We start from the raw sequence: 18898 nt of genomic DNA, 5'->3' as shown, positions 1-18898 counted from the left end.
TTCATTTCCATACAACCAAACATGGATATAAATATCACTAAAACATCTGCTGGGGTATAGGCTTCATTTCGGTACCTTACTTGCCTGGGTGGGCTGCCTGTAGGCTGAGATAAACCATGTCTCACACACACACAGACATTAGGAAAATTTATAATAAGATGTGTGATTGCTGACCATTATATCATCGAAAAAGTTTTGTTTATGCACAATGGAATATAAACAAGTTTTAAAGTATGCAACATGATTGTCATATAACAAGTTTCATTAGATTCTGTCAAGTTTTATTCTAAGAAAAAAAATAACATTTTTATGAATACTTTACAAATTGTTGTTGTTTATGCATACACACACTATTAAATTTAGTGTGTGCATGTATATACACACACACATTCAATTTCTGAACAAATCATACGAAACTATAATTTTCCATCAATACTTAACTATTGTTGTTGTATAAAGTACGTTTGGTGTGGCACACATGTCACTTAAGATAAGAGCTAAAGGACATTTATAAAAAAAAATGACACTTATTTAAAACATCCTGTTCATCTATATACATGATAACCCCCCTCTCCCTCCTCCCAGCAATAGAAGTTGGGGCCTGACTCATAGTAAAGCTGTTGGTTATTTCTTTTCTTTTTGTTTTATTAGACACAAAATTTTAAAATAGCAAAGTAGGTTCATTTTTCATACAATTGTCTCATATCTTACCAGAGGAATATTATTTGAATAGAGAGTAAAATTATACACTTCATGAAATCCTTCAGATTTAAAGAATCTGCTTATTTTTACAGAAATTAGCAGGAGGTGGTTATGTAGCATTGACATTATCTGCTCATGCTTTCAAACTAAATTTTCCAACCATCAACAACTGATCATTTATTAGTTTTTCTTTTCTTGATGCATTTCCTTCTTTTCTTACATTTTTTCCTTTTTTTTCTATTTACAATCGTCAAATATTCAGACATAAAATCTTTATTAAAATTGGCATGCACATTTACAATGTTTAATACTGCAAATAATATTCTCAGTAGATTTTTAAATAAATGTATTTATGTCATTGGAAATTTTTTATTTTAATTAAAAATTTTCATCTCACAGAAAATATAATAGGAATTCTCTTAAATATTTTATCAGATAAACTTAAAAAAATGTCCTTGTAAATTAAAAAACGTAACTATTTTTTTAAATTCAGTTTGTTCTTAAAATGATTCAAATTAGAGTCATTTTAACCTAATTAGAAATGTTTTTTCTAGAAGTGTATTAAATTTAGTTATGTTTAAATCTTTCTTGCTAATAAATTACTGATGAGAAGAGAAATATTAAAAAAATGTGTTCAAAATATTCAAATGATATCAATTATTTTGGAGGATTCAATTAAGATTTCTTGCCCATTTCTTCTCTTGTAAACCTAAAGATTTATATCTATCTTTATGGGTGAAGCCTTTTATTAGTTTAGTCATTTATTTTATACAACTTCCAATTTTAATATCACTTCTCTGTGTGTCTAAAATTACAATATTTTACAAAAATATTTACAATGTATATGAAATTTCATATATGAACCTAAAAAGATATTTACCAAAATAAATTCTCAATATTATCATTTACTTAGAAATAAGAAAAAAAAAAAGATTTTTTTATAAACACCCAAAAAGGAATTTTAAAGAAAAGTTTGATTCATATATTTTTTTACATACTGGCATGTATTGACTCCCAAATTTCTTTGAAAAAATAGAAAATAAAACATTCCTTACTTTTTACAAAAACGTTTTCACATATCAAAATATTCTTTGCAGATTTGTTAAATATGTGTCAATTCAAAGGGAAAACAATTTTCTCATTTTTGTAATGCTTGTATAAAATTAGTACCAACTCTTATCTCTTATCGTAAAAAGACAAAAGAAATCAAGAATTGATCTTGAAAAATATCTTTTTGGGATTCAGATTCTATATAATCTTATTATTGTAATTAAATCAGTTCTATTTTTTTTTTATTTCAAATTATATCGCAAGAAATATTTAAGATACCTCAAGCTAATAAACCAAAATTGTTTGAATGCAGCAATAAAGAATTAGTAGTAGCAATTGCCATGCCTGGCATGCATGAACAATAAAGTCAAACATTTGTTCATGTTCTGCCATGTTGATTGACTAAAATTTCATGATTATGATTCTAGAAAAGGGCTAACATTTAAGGAGTCTTCAAAAATGAAAATTCAGATGATCTTGCATAATTGGTGCTATGGATTGAATTCAATACAAATGTGAAATTTGGGGACAATTTATTGTTAAAGTTTTACAAAAATCTGAATTTTCATTTTCAAGTGCTTTCATTCTTCATTTCCTTTTGCATAAAGCTAAATTAAACTAAACGCAGCCCATACTTGGACCACTTGTTTTTTTTTTTATAAGGAATCACCATTTATCAAGGCCTAAAGAAAACTCAAGGATAATGGTTAATGAGTGTGATAGAGGACATGCATCTGTTAAGGACTTTAATTCCCAAAACTCATGGGAAGCAACCCTGTTCTACTTTGAACTTGATGGTTTGAGCATATGATTCGCTTGTGATTTATAGTCCTTTTGCAGTGATTGCTGGCAGTACTTTAGTTTCAAAACATTTATTACATTTAAAACAATTGAAATAGTGGTTTCTAGGTGCAATGGTGGCAGCATATTCAGGGATGTACCATGGCTGGATGTTCGGTTCTGTTTGAATTTCTTAGAGTATATAGTTGTCTATGCTAACGTCAGATGCATTCTTTTCAAACATCGAGCTTAGTATTTTTTTTTTTTTATATAGAAGTCACCACTTATCAAGGCATGGAGCCACTCGAGGATATCGATTATTGAGTGTACGGTAGTCAACGGGATAATATGGTAGTAATCGTTAGTATTGGAAATTTGGTAGATTGGATTAAGGGGACGGTTCACCAAGTTGATTTACATACTAGCGTTTGTGTTTCATTCCTAAAAAATGTTGACAAAAAATATATTTAGTCAGCTGAATTCCGTTACCCCTTCTTAGACTGACCTACCATAATCATAGTTTTATACTAACAAGCTTTACTTATGTAAATACACCATATTTATTTTTTCTGTGCATAGATTTGTTAGTGTGTGAGATTCGTTTGTCAAGCGATTGCAGATATAGTACAAAATATGTGCGAGTCTATATCTATGACTTGTCATATAGCTGTATGTTACATAGCTTGCCAAACAGAACAGAAACTCCCAGTCAACTATCAACTGTTTGATGGAGAAGGATATTCGGGGGTTTTGTTATACTTTGTTTTTATCTTTATTGAGACGAGTGATCAGAAGATCCTAGTGGAGACAAAATTGAGGATGAGCACAGTTGAAGGTATGTTTTCAGAAAAAGACTTAGAAGACTTTCAAATTGCCTGTCAAGTGTTCAAAAATTGATAATGATCAGTTAATTAGGTCAGAAATAAATCCTATACATAACAATATATAAACATGCTTAATTTTATATAAATATATATGGAAAAAGGTGAAGGCTAGAGATCAGTTTAAAACAAAAAGTTTCATTTTATATATTCAATTTTTATCTAAACAATTTCAAGTCGATTTATTTTTCACCATCTATTTGAACATGGAATTTCTAAAGGTTCACTTTGTTAAAATGTGTTATTTAAAGTCACATTTTTGGCTTGTTTATGTTTTTAGTAAATAAAAACTTGTGATTTGTTTCATGAAAATTAAAATAAAAATAAAAACGAAGAAGGAATTTTTGTCATTAATTTTCTGTTATGAGAAGATGATTGTAAAAGAACCAAAAAAAGAACTAACCTGGAGTTTGGGCCATGAAACAACTGTCCTCTGTCATATCAATGGATAGAGTTTCATTGAACTCTTTCTTCTCTTTGTGTTTCTTTTTCTTTTTCTTTGAGGAAGATTCATTGAGGTCAAAGGATTGGGAAGCATCAAGGTCAACCATTGAAATAGATACTGCAAAACATTGAATAATGAAAAGTGAAAAATGATATTTCTTTTTATAAAACAGAACTTTGTCATAAAAAACACTTTTGTTATGGAAAGAGAATAGGATGAAACTTACTTGGAGTCTGGGGCAGAGAAGAACTGTTGTCATCCCTCATATCAACAGATGTAACACTTTTATCAAGTTCTTTCTTCTTTTTGTGTTTCTTTTTCTTCAAAGAAGATTCTTCAAGGTCAATGTGGTTTGATTGAGAAGCATGAAGGTCAACCATTGAAAAAGGGACTGCAAAAAATTGAATAAGAAATGTGTATAGAAAATACATAAAACAAAGAAACATTTGTCAAAATAAAAAAAGACCAATATCAATAATCAATGTCCAAATCAAATGGCTATAAATTTGGAGTGCAGGACAAACAATCAAAGTATATGTATGACAGAAAGGAGAAATACTTCTGGAATTTCTCATCCAAAAGTTATTAAAATATTCAAACCTGTAGTTCTAATGGATAGTGCTTTTGTGTTTTTTTAATAAATTTCAGTTGTGTATGGCGGGTTTTATTGTCCTATCATCAACTTTTGTTTTCATCTGATTTTTTTTTGATTTACTATTAAAAGAAAATTTAGTTTGATCGCTAATTAAGCATATTAAGATTTTAATGTATTTCCTGTTGAATTGAAACAAAGTTGTCCTTCTGTGTCATTTGGTGGTGATTTTGTGAAATATTTAAACTTGTTTGATCTAATAATTATATCTTCCTTAGTATCAATTTATGATACATTTACCAAAAAATGAGATTTTTAAAGAGTTTTTAATTGTTTGGAACATTTATTGTTAAGCAGGTAAAAAAAAAATTGGTTCCTGAACTAATTTTTTTAAACTGTACAACATAATTTGAATAGTCATAATTGTGAATAATTGGGTTTAATAGGATATAAATTAGCAACAAATCTGCAATATCAAGAAATTGTGGAAGAGTATTTACACTGAGATGATTAGAAATTGCATTGGATCAGGGAAATTAGAAATTTGGCATTTTTGGAAAATTTATAGTAATGTTATAAACACTGAGGCAATCAACAATTTTCATCTGTGAATCTATGCAGCACAGATCGTTGCTCTGGTTCTCTCCAAACTCTACAATAAATGCCTTAATGAATTTTTCTTTCCTGACTGTTAGAAAATTGTTCCTGTTTACAGAATTCTGGCAAAAGAACTTATCCCTTCAATTATCACTCCATTATCCTCTTCCCTCTCTTTGAATCCTTAATCTATCAAGCGCTAGTCTGCCACCTCACAGACAACAAACCTTTCTCCAACGGACAGTATGTATTTAGACAAACCCGTTCCATTAAAATATCCTAACTGTAATCTCTGAACCAAGCGCTGAATAAGGCAGCTCGGTCAGTAGCCCTACACATATCTAAGGCATTTGACAGGGTTTGGCATGATGTTTCTCTCATGAAAATCAAATCATAATCAAATCCTTTTTAGATAAGAGAAAAATTCAGGTTGTCCTCGATGGTTGTATATCAGAACAACATGATATAAATGCGGGTTTGCCACATCAATCCTTGGATCTTTATTATTCCTGATGTTCACAAATGACTTTCTTGACTTATTATTCTTGATATTCAAAAATGACTTTCTTGACTACATTAGAGATGACTTTCCATGTGGTAGAGACATCTCTAGAGAAGACTCACAATTTCCTTATATATGCTTTCAGATTGCACTTGCTCACACTACTGCATTTATATTTTCTCTCTATTGCTCTCATAACAGCAGAGTTACTATCTTTAAGAGCATATCTGATAAAATTGACCACATCCTGTCTGCTCATCCTTCGGCTAACATTCACATTCTGTGGAAACTTCAATGTTCACAATGTGGAATGGTTAGCTCACTCAAACAAGACAGATGATAAAGGGAGGTTCTGTCACGATTTCTCCATTGCTTATGATCTAACTCAGATTATTCAGAAACCAACCCATGTGCCCAACAATGATGGTCAGTATGCAAGTCTCTGAGACCTTTTTCTCACAACTTGCCCTGAGCTATGTTCATCTTCCAACTACTCAGTTGTCTCAAAGGCTACTCTAGAATAAGGGTTAATGAATCTCAAAGGCTACTCTAGAATAAGGGTTAATGAATCTCAAAGGCCACTCTAGAATAAGGGTTAATGAATGAACAGAAATTTGGTAAATTGGATTACTTAAGGGGATGACTCATCAATAATTTGTTCACGTTAAACTTGAAGACAACCATGTTGTAGTCAGTTGGAAAGCAGGAAAACGGAACAGTGTTCCACAGGTGTGCAGTTCTAAGAAAGAAGATTTGTCCATGGAATCTACGTTTAGGTTTAGGCACAGATAAAGAGTGGGTGAAATTATTGATAATGGTTTCAGCTAAACGAGTGTTTTTCAGGAAAGTCAGGGAGGACCATAGATTAGAGCTCAGATAATCACTTGCCATGAAAATAATGGTAAAAAAGAGACAGGCTCGCAACGTCTCTTCTGTGGGAGAGAGGTTGCAGGGAAGAGAAAAGGGCATCCCCCACTAGTCTATTTGAACTCTGTCAAGGCAGGAAAAGCTGCTTCTGCCCAGATGTGACAAGAGTACTCCATACTTGGACATACTTAGCTCTTATACAGGTAGAGAATTGCATCAGCAGTGAGATATCTACTGGAGCGGTAGAACAATCCCATCATTTTTCCAGCAGCTTTGGCAACGGATTTGATGTACGTGTTCTATCTTAGATCAGGAGTAAAGGTAACACCCAGAAGCTTGTCAAAAACATGAAGCCTCCCCAAGACGAGAGCCATTCATTTTAATTGATGTCAGACAGGGGATCAGAGCGTTGATGATGGAAAGATAGAAGCTTGGTTTTAGATGCATTAAAATTAACCAGCCACCTCTTTCCCATTGCACCATGTGATCAAGATCAGAGGAGAGAGAATCAGAGAGAATGGGCCTTGATAAGTGGTGACTCCTTTGTAAAAAAAAAAAAATATTGCCAAGTCTTCTGTAAAGAAGATAGGCTCCTTCTACCAGGCTAGAAATTTTTTACATCTGCTAGTATCCAATATTAATACACCAATTATTAACCTTTTCCTAAGGGTGCAAAAAGGAATTTCAAAACAAATAGGTCATATACTGTCTGCCCAATCCCATCCCTGTTGCATCTTTGTGCTGGTTTTACATGTATCAGCACGGTATGTGCTCTCATTATTTACTGTACTTATGCGTTTCATTAAAAATAACCAATTAGCAATAAAATCCCACCACTTCACCATAAAGTTGCCTAGATGCAAGAAAATCTACCCTGACAGTTTCTTTCCTCGAGCTGGTTGCCTTTGGAACTTCTTTCTGCTCCTTCAACCAGAAATTTAAATGTAATGTGGATAAATATCTTACTACCAATTTCTCACCCAAGTTTCCCCGTCAATAAACCTGGCCTTTATCAAAGTAGCCTTTTTTATTTCGGTGGCAATGTTTTTTGGAGTAAAAAAAAGAAAAAAAGAAAATTATCAGGTAATGCTAAGTAGTACAGCAATATATATATATATACTATCAAGATCAGTGTCTTAGAGTTGCCCAGAAAAAATATGGAATTTATTTTAAATAAAAAAAAAAATAAAATAAAAGAGTTAGCAAAACAGGTGTGCAGTATTCTGAAAAAAAAAAAAGCAGAAAGTTTAGAATGATGATAAAAAATTGCTGCAGTCGAAAAGGATTTCTACTCAAACTACTAATAAAAATATTTAAAATAAAATATTTAAAAAGATAAGATTTAAAATAGTGTTAGGACCAATACAACACTTAAAGGTTAATTTTTTTTGTAAAATTTAAAAAACAAAAGGATACAAAAATTAAAATTGCCTCAGTTTATAAGGATTTCTCAATAACTGAATGATTCAGTATAGTATCAAAACTGAAACTACAATGTAATAAGAATTTATTGGACAAAAAAAAATTGCTGCAGTGTAAAAAGATTTCCATTGCGGTGAGAGAAAAGATTAAGTATATTATTAAAATTAACATAACAGTTTAACATTGATTTTATTTTGTATAATTAAAAAAAGGAAAAATACACATAGAATTAAACATTTTATCACACGATGGTAATGAAATCAAGTCATATAGGTTTGCAGTGTGAAAAAATTACTCATAATGGTATCTAAAAAGTAACAGTTTCATAGAAAGTTTTTAAAGGGTTAAAATACGAGGGGTGTATGAAAAGTTTTAAGCATCGTGTAGAAAAAGCGTTGCATGGTCAAACCTATGACTCTTTTGTATGTACAGACGTTTGTGTGTATTCTTGTCATTTTTTGAAATTCTATCATGTTTCTTCTTTTTTTTTTCAGATTTTTGAAAAAGCGCGAGTCAAGAATTTAGTGAAAAATGGAGAAAACAAAAAATCGTACAGTCATCAAGTACCTGCATTTGAAAGGCATGACTGCCTCAGAAATTCATGAAGACATGGTGAGAACATTAGCAGTGAGTGCCCCATCATATGCGACAGTGACACGTTGGATCAGAGAATTCAAGCGTGGCATAGACAGCATTGAAGATGACCCAAGGTCAGGAAGACCCCTAACTGCAACAACCAAGGATAACCTTGACCTTGCTTTGCAGATGGTCATGGAATAGTCAGATAGCAGAGACTTGGGATATCCATTGAGTGAGTAGACAAAATTTTAACCAAAGAACTGGGATTCTCTAAGGTTTCTGCAAGGTGGATCCCTCGTCTTCTGACAGCTGAACAGAAATGCACCAGGTGCACTGTATCCAAGAGCAATCTTGAACTGTTTGAAGCTGATGAAGACAATTTCCTTGCTCGATTCATCACTATGGATGAAAGCTGGGTTCATCACTACCAACCCGAAACCAAAGAACAATCAAAGCAGTGGAAGCACACGTCATCTCTGACCCCCAAAAAGGCCAAGGTCGTTCCTTCAGCTGGCAAGGTCATGACCTCGGTTTTCTAGGATTCTCAGGGTGTCATATTGATTGAATACCTTGAGAAGGGCCACACAGTGACCGGACAGCATTATTCTGGACAACTGAAGCACCCATGGCAAGCAATCAAAGAAAAAAGGCCAGAATGCTCACAAGAGGAATCCTCTTCCACGATTATTAGCAATGCAAGTGTATGCCATATTTTTGCTGACATCGACAATATTTTACACCAATGGGCTTAAACAAGCCATATCTTTTTTATTTGTGGGCCAATCTTTAAAAGAATTACATGGATGGAAAGAGAATAAAATAAGCTTTCAAATGGTATTAATTTATTTTACTTTTATGCGTTCATGTTTTTATGCTTCAAGTTTAAAATGAAAAACCGTTCAAAATTGACAAAAGCAAAATGGAAACACATTTCCCAATGTTTAGATTTCATACGTTGCGGTTGGATACACATGCGTGGGGTTAAATTTTATTGGATGTGGCTGAAATTTCACATGCTATAAGAACTCAGAATCCCATTTCTATTGGACTTCGAACTGTATTTCTACAACCACAGGAAGCAAATTTACGACCGAGCAAAATTGATGAAGAATATTTCGAAATTGATAAGTCGACATATTCATCGTTTTCATATAGATAATAATTTCAGAATTATTTTTATATATAAATATGTAAATATTTGATAATTATTAATTGCGAGTAACTTTCTTTAAAATGTTATCTTGTTTAAATTAACGAAATAAAAAACGACTTGCTATTTATACGCTACGGCTGTCAGCGCGTAGTGCTGCTATATGCTGACAGTAGTCAGTTTCATTTTAGCAAGTTTCATTTCATGTTTACATCTCATAAATAGAAAACTCTTAAGCTTTTGTTTCACTAGACTACTCATTATTTTACTCTGAATTTGTCAGTTTAAAAAATAGTTTTCAATTTTTAAAATTTTATTTTTAAACAATATTTAACCAAATCGTTTTTGTTGTTTTTAAATGCCTTCAGTACACTTGTCAACACGTGTTTCTCTTATGATAACTTGTGCTTAAAGTAGAATTGCTTTTTTTTTTTGTTGTGTTGTTTTTAAACATAAAAAAATAATAGTAACCATTTCTTCATCTTTTTATTTCATTTTTTTAAATTCGGAAAACTTTACAATATTTAAAAAATACAATAACGTCTTTTTCGTTTAAATACTCCACCTGTTCATTTAAAAAATAATTCTCTTTTAAGCTTTTCTTTCTCATTATTTTACTCTGAATTTGTAAATGTAAAAAAAAAAATAGTTTTCAAGTTTTTCAAATTTTATTTTTAAACAAGACTTAACCAAATCGTTTTTGTTGTTTTTTAATGCTTCAGTACACTTGTCAACACGTGTTTCTCTTATGATAACTTGTGCTTAACTTGTGTTTGTTTTTGTTTTTAAATATAAAAAAATAATAGTAACCATTTCTTTGTCTTTTTATTTCATTTTTTTAAATGTTGGAAAACTTTACAATATTTAAAAAATACAATAACGTCTTTTTCGTTTAAATACTCCACCTGTTTCATTTAAAAAATAATTCTCTTTTAAGCTTTTCTTTCTCATTATTTTACTCTGAATTTGTCAATGTAAAAAAAAATAGTTTTCAAGTTTTTCAAATGATATTTTTAAATAATATCCAACGAAAACGTTTTTGTTGTTTTTTAATGCGTTTAATACACGTGCCATGTTTCTGTTATAACTTGTGTTTAGTTTTTTTGTTTTTTTTTTAACTGGGGACATGTAGAAAATAATATAACTATTTCGTCATCTTTTATTTTTTAATGTCGGAAAACTTTACGATATTTAAAAAAAAAAAAAAAAAAAAGGAGATAATCCCCCCCCCCCCCGATACGTTCATTTTTGCTGTTTTTAAACTCACTTTAAGAACACAATATTCTGTTTTCAAATGTAAACATTAGGCAGTTCGATAGAGAATTTCATTAGAATGAGTTTTATATGCAAGAAGTGTTAATTTTTTTTTTATGTATTTATTTTCGTGATTTATATTCTGTTTTAGTGAAAATTAAAGTAAATAAACAAAGAAATAAAACTTTACATTTTTTTTTACAACCGTGGAAAACTTATAAATGCTCATTATGGAGTAAAGAAAAATACAACAGTATAAATTCAGTATTGATGCAATTTTGATACTGTGAGAAATATGAACTTAAAAAAAAAAATGTTAAACTTTTTTTTCATTAAATTGTTACGTGAAAGTGCAGAATAGTTAACCCCCCTCCCCATGTTAAGGATGGCTTTCTAAATTATTATTTCAGCATGGTTTGTACACTCGCAGTATCAAAATAAATGGGTATTTTTGATATGGGGAGAAATACGAACCATGCTGAAATAAAGTTATTGAGAAAGCCATTCTTAATATGGGGAATGCAGTTAACTATTCTTCACTTTCACCTACCAATTTAATGAAAAAAAAACAAAAAACAAACAAAAAAAACAACTTTTTTTTTTTTTTTTTGAAAGTGTATTTCTCACGGTATCAAAAATACACAAGTACCCCAAAATGCATATGTACTATAATTTCCTTTAAATTTCCGTTTAATATTTCGGTAAAATTTTAGAAAAAGCGTGAACTCGAACTGGTAGACAAAAAACAACTTTTTCTTGTAGATTTCGGTGTGCTGAAAAAGATAAAAAAAAACAAAACAATTGGTTTATTCATTGTTTTTTCCTCTCTCTCTTTACTTGGCTATTTTATTGTGGTTGATATTAACGATAATTTTATATCGCAAATTATTTTCTTTATCTGAGTAATATTTATTAAATTGTACTAAATTAGGAATTAGACTATTTATGTGCAACAAGTTAATTTACCAACTTCATCCAATCACTTTTTTTTCAGTATATTATGGAGGAAATCTATACCGAACTGTGAAACACGGAAATTAACCTGTCGCAATCTTCTTGAAAAAAACATTTCTGTGCAGTGTGATGCTTTACAGAATGGTGTTGTTGTTGAGTTAGTCAAATTGTTTAAAAGAGATCTCAATAGTGTTGTTGCTATTATACAGACACTATGTAGTGACTGAAAAGAAATTAGTCCAGCCGTTTTAAAAACAAAGATTTTTAGGTTAGCAAAGACCAAGGATAAATTTCGACAGAAAAAAAAAAGTTCCAGGATTTACGAATTTGAAAGATTTTCTTGATGCTGAATTTCATGTGGTAAGAAGAATGTTGAAACCTCAACCCCCAAAAATCACAGGATCATGAAGGGTCATCAAGTTCTGATCTCTGAGGCATAGAGGTAACAGTAAGTGCTGGAGATACTGACCATGAAATTTCTGATAACATAGATGGAGAAAGAGAATTTCAAAAGAGCGAGAATTTATTACAGTATGAAATTTCCAAAAAATCCAAGAAACTATGCCAAGTGTTGAAAAACATCTCATGTGCAGAGACAAAACTAGAGGACCTTGAAAGAAGAATAGGACATTATTCTTTGAAAAACGTAAAAAAAAGAGATGAATACTACAGGGAAAAATGGCAGATTTTAAATAAGAGGATAAGAATGCAAAATTTCGAAGCTTTCAAAGAAACTTATCTTACAAGAACAAAATTTAAAGCAATTGCAAGTGGACAACAAATATTTCAAAGAATGTGCAGATAAGAAATCCTCAATAGATGAGGAAATTCGAAAGAAGAGACCAGCACAAAAATCAGCCTCCCATTTTAGGTTACAATGCACTAAAATGCAGAAAAGCAAAGATGAATACATCCAGGCCATGGACATGAAATTAAAAGAAAAAGAAATCAGAATTCAAACCCTGGAAATTGAAAATGAAAATTTGTCATCCGAAACAACAAAAACAAAAGAAAAAGATGGCACTTTTACAGATAATTTACGGATGTGCATTATTGAGCTTTCTGGGCTTGAAGTCGCAACACAGAAAGTGTCAGCAGTAATAATCTGCATTTCAAAGCATCTCTTTGGAAAAATACTAAAAAAAGATGTTCAAGCGATTGTTGATCAAGTGCATTTTCTCACTAAAAAGCTTATTTCAGAGTAGTTAGTTGCAAGTGAAAATTGGGGAGTTAATCGAGATGGAACAACCAGAAAGAAACAAAAAATAATTGATACCTCTATCAATTTACCATCTGGAAGCATTATAAGCTTGGGATTTACCAGGGTTGATTCTGAAACAGCAAATACCATCCACGATGTGACGAAAGAACATTTAATGGAACTTGCTAACATTCATTGTTCAGGCGAAGCTAAAGATTCAGATGAATTTATAAAATCCACACTGAAGAAACTTGCATTCTGTATGAGTGACAGAGCAAGTAATCAGAAAAAGGCAAACGAACTTCTGTCAGAATGGAGAGATGACATGATAAAAGATTTTGCTGGCCAGGACACATCCCCATTCTGAACTTCTACTGTATGGCGCATGTACTTCTCGGATTTCACACATACTGCTGCAAAGATATTCGGGAATATGAGAAGACCCTTGTGAGTAAACATGGTCAACTCGGCCGTGACTATCATTTTTCTCCAATTGGAATTCTGAATGGAGAGAGTAGTACGGACAGTATCAGAAATATTTGGTCCAGCTGGTGACCATTATGGAATTCAGGATTTGTGGGAAGGCTATTGCCAAGAAAATGGTGTCAAGTCTGTAATAGGGAATTACAGAGATAACAGATTCAACGCCATTTTCCAGACATCAGCAGAGGTCTTCCTTTATAGAGAACAATTTCTGAAAGTTTTGAAAATGGTGAAAAATCCAAATCACAAATTAAAAGCTGTTCAAGCTGACCTGCAGTCACAATTTGTTGGCATTATGTTGCAATCTTTTGGACTTGTTTACGTTAAAATTACAGGACCTTTTTGGAATTTGATTACCAAATCAAATGTAGCTTATCTTCAACTTAACGAACATGTTCAAGATATGCATACATTTATAGAAAAATGTAAAAAGAATCCATCTACTATTTTATATTCAGACATCCACTGGACTGAAGACATAAGTGATGAAATTTTAAATTTACCTCACAGGAATAGGATGGTAGAGTGCCTATTCATCACTCATGAAGACACAAAAAATGAATTATTTTCATGTCTCAAGGTTGTTGCATCCGAAATGAATTTAACAATTGAAAGGCAACTAGCTGACTTTCTTCCAGGAGGCAAATTTGGTGGACCCCCTTCACATAAAGATATTGATCGTACACGATAAGAATATTTTAATAACATTTACAGCATATTTTGTCATTTTACACTAAAAAAAAAATAAATTATATTTTTTTTTAAATATCAAAAAGTGAATATTGCTAAAAGAAAATATTCTTCAATTCACAAATATGCACAGACAACAAACTTGGGATGTGAACATCATTTTGGCGACTTAGATCATAGTCAAAGAAGACGGCCACGTGCTTCAATGCATCACCATTCATCCGTTCAACTGCTGAAACGCAATAGAACTAAAATGATGAAATGGTTGCAAGATATGCCATTGGATGATCGTCACAATCTGATGATCACAGCACAAAAAGGAGGCAAAACTTTACGTACAAAGCATGCAGAGAGAAAAGTCTGTTTTAAAAGAAATAGTTGCTGGGAAAAAGAATAAGAAAACTATGAAAAATCGAAGTGACGACAGCATGCAACAAAAGAGGCAGAAATTCAATGTCTTGTTCAACACCTGTGCGAACAACTACCAAACAAATTGGTGAATATATAGTTGTTGCTTACCAAGATTCCTGGTATTGTTGAAGCTACATTCGAGGATTCATGTACAGTACGGTTTATGGCTGCATCTCAGAAAATAGGTGTCTATTTTTGGCCAGATAGAGACGATTTGCAAAATGTAAATCGTGAGTTTATTTAAAAAATTGGACTGGTCCCAGAGTGTATAAGTTCTGGTCGACTATGGGAATTTCCATCTTTTACAGAAATTCAAAATTTGTATGAAAACATTTTTTTATCTATTTCTGAGATTGATTCATATCTACTTTTTGAGGATAGTAGTAAATACCGGCCATGAATACTCTTGGGGCGTTCAATGGCTACACCCCAGATTAAGATACCTACTCTCAATAAAGTTATATCTAAATACCTCTATAATACTTTGTTTTGTTTGTGAATAAACTACCACTTATGATGCAATGCGTCACTTTTAAAAAATGTGAAATTTTTACATCTTAATTTATAATTCATGGCTTATGGTAAAGAGATACACTTTTAACTGCATAATCAGAAAGAGCACAAAATTTTACATAAGAGTACCAAGTTTCATAAAAATAGCTTGAAAAATGAATAAATGGTGATGGAATTATTGAATTTCTTAAAATGTTGAGGTTCGTAATTTGGCCCATTTTTCTAAAGAAAAATGTCCACGAAAAAGCATAAATTTTAGCACTTAAAAATTCTCATAACTTTTGGACCACTTATGGTATTTGCATAATTCAAACGGTTTTAAGCATCTTTTACACAGCTCTGTTCATGAAAATTGATAAAATAATTATCTAAAAAGAAAAAATCAACTTGCATTTCTACAATAATGCACCAGCGCACACTTCAGTGGTTGCCATGGCAACGATTCATGATTGTGGATTCGACCTTGTTTTTCATCCACCTTATTCGCCAGACTTGGCCTCCTCTGACTTTCATCTGTTCCCCCAAATGAAAAATCTTGGCTGGTCACCATTTTGCAAGTGATAATGATGTTATAGCTGCAGTCGAGGAGTTTTTTGAGTCCTAAACAAAAGCATTCTTCTACACCAGGATAAAAGGGCTTCAGCACCGTTAGAGCACATGTTCAGCTAATGAGGGGACTATGTTGAAAAATAAATTATCAAAACTCATTCTTTTTAGTTTTTCTGATGCTTAAAAATTTTCATACACCCCTCGTACATTATTCATTGAGGATGAGGATTAAATTTTAGATATTAAAATCAAAATTGGAATAAAGATTCAAGACATGGTTTAATATTATTATATCTTGATTTTAATCTTCATAAGGAGATAGAAAAGTGATGCAAAACTTAAGAAATCCAATGTGAAAGTAACATATCTTCAAATATTTATTCATGGTGTTTGGTTTGGTTGTTTTGTAGAGAAAAATTGTTGTTTAGTCTTAGGGGTTATTTCACATCAGAGAAGGTATTTTGTGAATAGATGTTTGCTGTATTTAGTTTGTGATGTTATGATAATATAGTGTTAATATGTTATGTATTTAGAGGTTTTGTAACTTTTGATATCGAAAGTAAAAATTTTTTTTAATATATTTCAATTGTTTTAAGGAAGTCCATGATTTTTTTTTTGTTTCAATTTAGTTTTTCTAATTCTTTTATTGAAATATTTTCTTCTTAAAGAATTTGTATTTTTAAAATCCTCAAATATGTTTTATAGTCATTATGTATCCACATTGGCACTTTGGTTGTTGTTCTTGTTTTAATAAATACATGTGGTTAATGTCCTATGTGGAGACGATTTAACATGTCTTCTTCTGTTTATTTTATTTTTCGGCGTCTATTTTTTAAGGGTGAGAGTATTTTGAAAAGTTTATTTTCTTTGTTCAGTTCCCATGATTTTTGCCATTTATCTTTTCAGTATTTATTGGTTTCATGTTTGTGTAGGGGATTTTGAGTTTTTTTATCTGTAGTCATTTTTAGAAATGACTTTCTTGCTTTGTCATTCCTGTTATTCTTATGTGACTTGGTATCCAGCAAATATGATTTGATTTCTTTCTCGGTTGTTTGTTTTAATTATTACATTATTGATACACTGTTCAGGGTAAAAATATATTTGGGGGTTTTGTTATACTTTGTTTTAATCTTTTGGAAACAGTCAAGTGATCAGAAGATCCTAGCAGAGATAGAACTTAAGATACAAAACTGAGGATGAGCACAGTTGAAGATATGTTTTTAGAAAAATATTTAGAAGACTTGCAAATTGCCTGTCAATAGTGTGCAAATATTGATAATTAGGTCAGAAATAAATCCTATACATAACAATATATAAACATGCTTAATTTTATATAAATATATATGGAAAAAGGTGAAGGCTAGAGATCAATTTAAAACAAAAAGTTTCATTTTATATATTCAATTTTTATCTAAACAATTTCAAGTCGATTTATTTTTCACCATCTATTTGAACATGGAATTTCTAATGGTTCACTTTGTTAAAATGTGTTATTTAAAGTCACATTTTTGGCTTGTTTATGTTTTTAGTAAATAAAAACTTGTGATTTGTTTCATGAAAATAAAAATAAAAATAAAAACGAAGAAGGAATTTTTGTCATTAATTTTCTGTTATGAGAAGATGATTGTAAAAGAACCAAAAAAAGAACTAACCTGGAGTTTGGGCCATGAAACAACTGTCCTCTGTCATATCAACGGATAGAGTTTCACTGAACTCTTTCTTCTCTTTGTGTTTCTTTTTCTTTTTCTTTGAGGAAGATTCATTGAGGTCAAAGGATTGGGAAGCATCAAGGTCAACCATTGAAATAGATACTGCAAAACATTGAATAATGAAAAGTGAAAAATGATATTTCTTTTTATAAAACAGAACTTTGTCATAAAAAACACTTTTGTTATGGAAAGAGAATAGGATGAAACTTACTTGGAGTCTGGGGCAGAGAAGAACTGTTGTCATCCCTCATATCAACAGATGTAACACTTTTATCAAGTTCTTTCTTCTTTTTGTGTTTCTTTTTCTTCAAAGAAGATTCTTCAAGGTCAATGTGGTCTGATTGAGAAGCATGAAGGTCAACCATTGAAAAAGGGACTGCAAAAAATTGAATAAGAAATGTGTATAGAAAATACATAAAACAAAGAAACATTTGTCAAAATAAAAAAAGACCAATATCAATAATCAATGTCCAAATCAAATGGCTATAAATTTGGAGTGCAGGACAAACAATCAAAATATATGTATGACAGAAAAGAGAAATACTTCTGGAATTTCTCATCCAAAAGTTATTAAAATATTCAAACCTGTAGTTCTAATGGATAGTGCTTTTGTGTTTTTTTTAATAAATTTCAGTTGTGTATGGCGGGTTTTATTGTCCTATCATCAACTTTTGTTTTCATCTGATTTTTTTTTGATTTACTATTAAAAAAAATTTTTTTAGCTTGATCGCTAATTAAGCATATTAAGATTTTAATGTATTTCCTGTTGAATTGAAACAAAGTTGTCCTTCTGTGTCATTTGGTGGTGATTTTTGAAATATTTAAACTTGTTTGATCTAATAATTATTTCTTCCCTTATTATCAACTAGCGAGGGGTAACCGGCGTTGCCCGGGTGTTTGGAGGTGTGTGTGTGGAAACTCCGGGGGTGGGGTTAAAAAAAAATGTTTTTGTAGGTAAGTATGAGGCAAAGTTGTAAATTAATGTGTGAAAAAAAAAACAAAAAAACGTGCGCCGTTAACGATTGCCCCACCGCGAGATGCTAACGGAAACACGTTTGAATTTATTTAATTACTTGGATTTGGCAGGTGCCCATTTTAATGAGTTAATGAGGTCAAGTTTGATTGCGGGATAGTATTCATTTACTGCGGAACGCTTTTTTTTATTTTTATTTTCCCAAGATGTTATAGGAAAAAGACTAACTAACCCACATGCGGCGAGCGACAAATGTTGAATATCTGCCCAAAATCGAGCAAATTAAATAAACAGGCGAGCTTCGTTGTTAACTGTGAGATATTACGATTTATATGTGATATAAAAAGTTTTAAAAAGTTGTGAACTGACCGACTGCTTCTCTGAAAAAAGCCTTTTGTAGACATACAGAAAAAGCGAACACACATACATACATACATTTTCACTTTTATGTTTATAGATGATACATTTACCACAAATGAGATTTTTAAAGAGTTTTCAATTGTTTGAAACATTGTTGAACAGTTAAAAAAAAATTGGTTTCTAAACTAATTTTTGTTTAACTGTCCAGTTTAGGAGTCTTTCGGATTGGGCTTC

The 18898-nt window shown here is 31.3% G+C and overlaps 2 protein-coding genes across 5 annotated transcripts in view; one reads left to right on the top strand and one right to left on the bottom strand.

Moving 5' to 3' along the window:
- LOC145277841 (protein GVQW3-like) overlaps window positions 1–8740 on the top strand; it is a 115610-nt gene extending 106870 nt beyond the window's left edge. For both annotated transcript variants that reach the window (XM_080129784.1, XM_080129785.1), the window contains exon 2: window positions 8333–8740. In XM_080129784.1, coding sequence (XP_079985910.1) covers window positions 8370–8618 — 249 coding nt within the window. In that variant the 5' untranslated portion in view covers window positions 8333–8369 and the 3' untranslated portion in view covers window positions 8619–8740. The remainder of the gene's footprint in view (window positions 1–8332) is intronic.
- The window catches only part of LOC145277838 (uncharacterized), a 125672-nt gene that overhangs the window by 2641 nt on the left and 104133 nt on the right, over window positions 1–18898 (bottom strand). For 2 of the 3 annotated variants that reach the window (XM_080129764.1, XM_080129765.1), the window contains exons 12-15: window positions 17543–17707; window positions 17275–17433; window positions 4085–4249; window positions 3817–3975 (exon numbers count right to left, since the gene is read on the bottom strand). In XM_080129764.1, the coding sequence (XP_079985890.1) occupies window positions 3817–3975; window positions 4085–4249; window positions 17275–17433; window positions 17543–17707 (648 nt within the window). The remainder of the gene's footprint in view (window positions 1–3816; window positions 3976–4084; window positions 4250–17274; window positions 17434–17542; window positions 17708–18898) is intronic. The other variant, XM_080129766.1, reaches the window with a different exon arrangement.

Source organism: Euprymna scolopes, chromosome 6, assembly GCF_053919585.1.
Source record: "Euprymna scolopes isolate OS-2025 chromosome 6, ASM5391958v1, whole genome shotgun sequence".
Taxonomy (NCBI): Eukaryota; Metazoa; Mollusca; class Cephalopoda; order Sepiida; family Sepiolidae; genus Euprymna; species Euprymna scolopes.
Note: the sequence above shows the minus strand (reverse complement) of the source record. Positions and strands in the feature narration are given on the sequence as shown.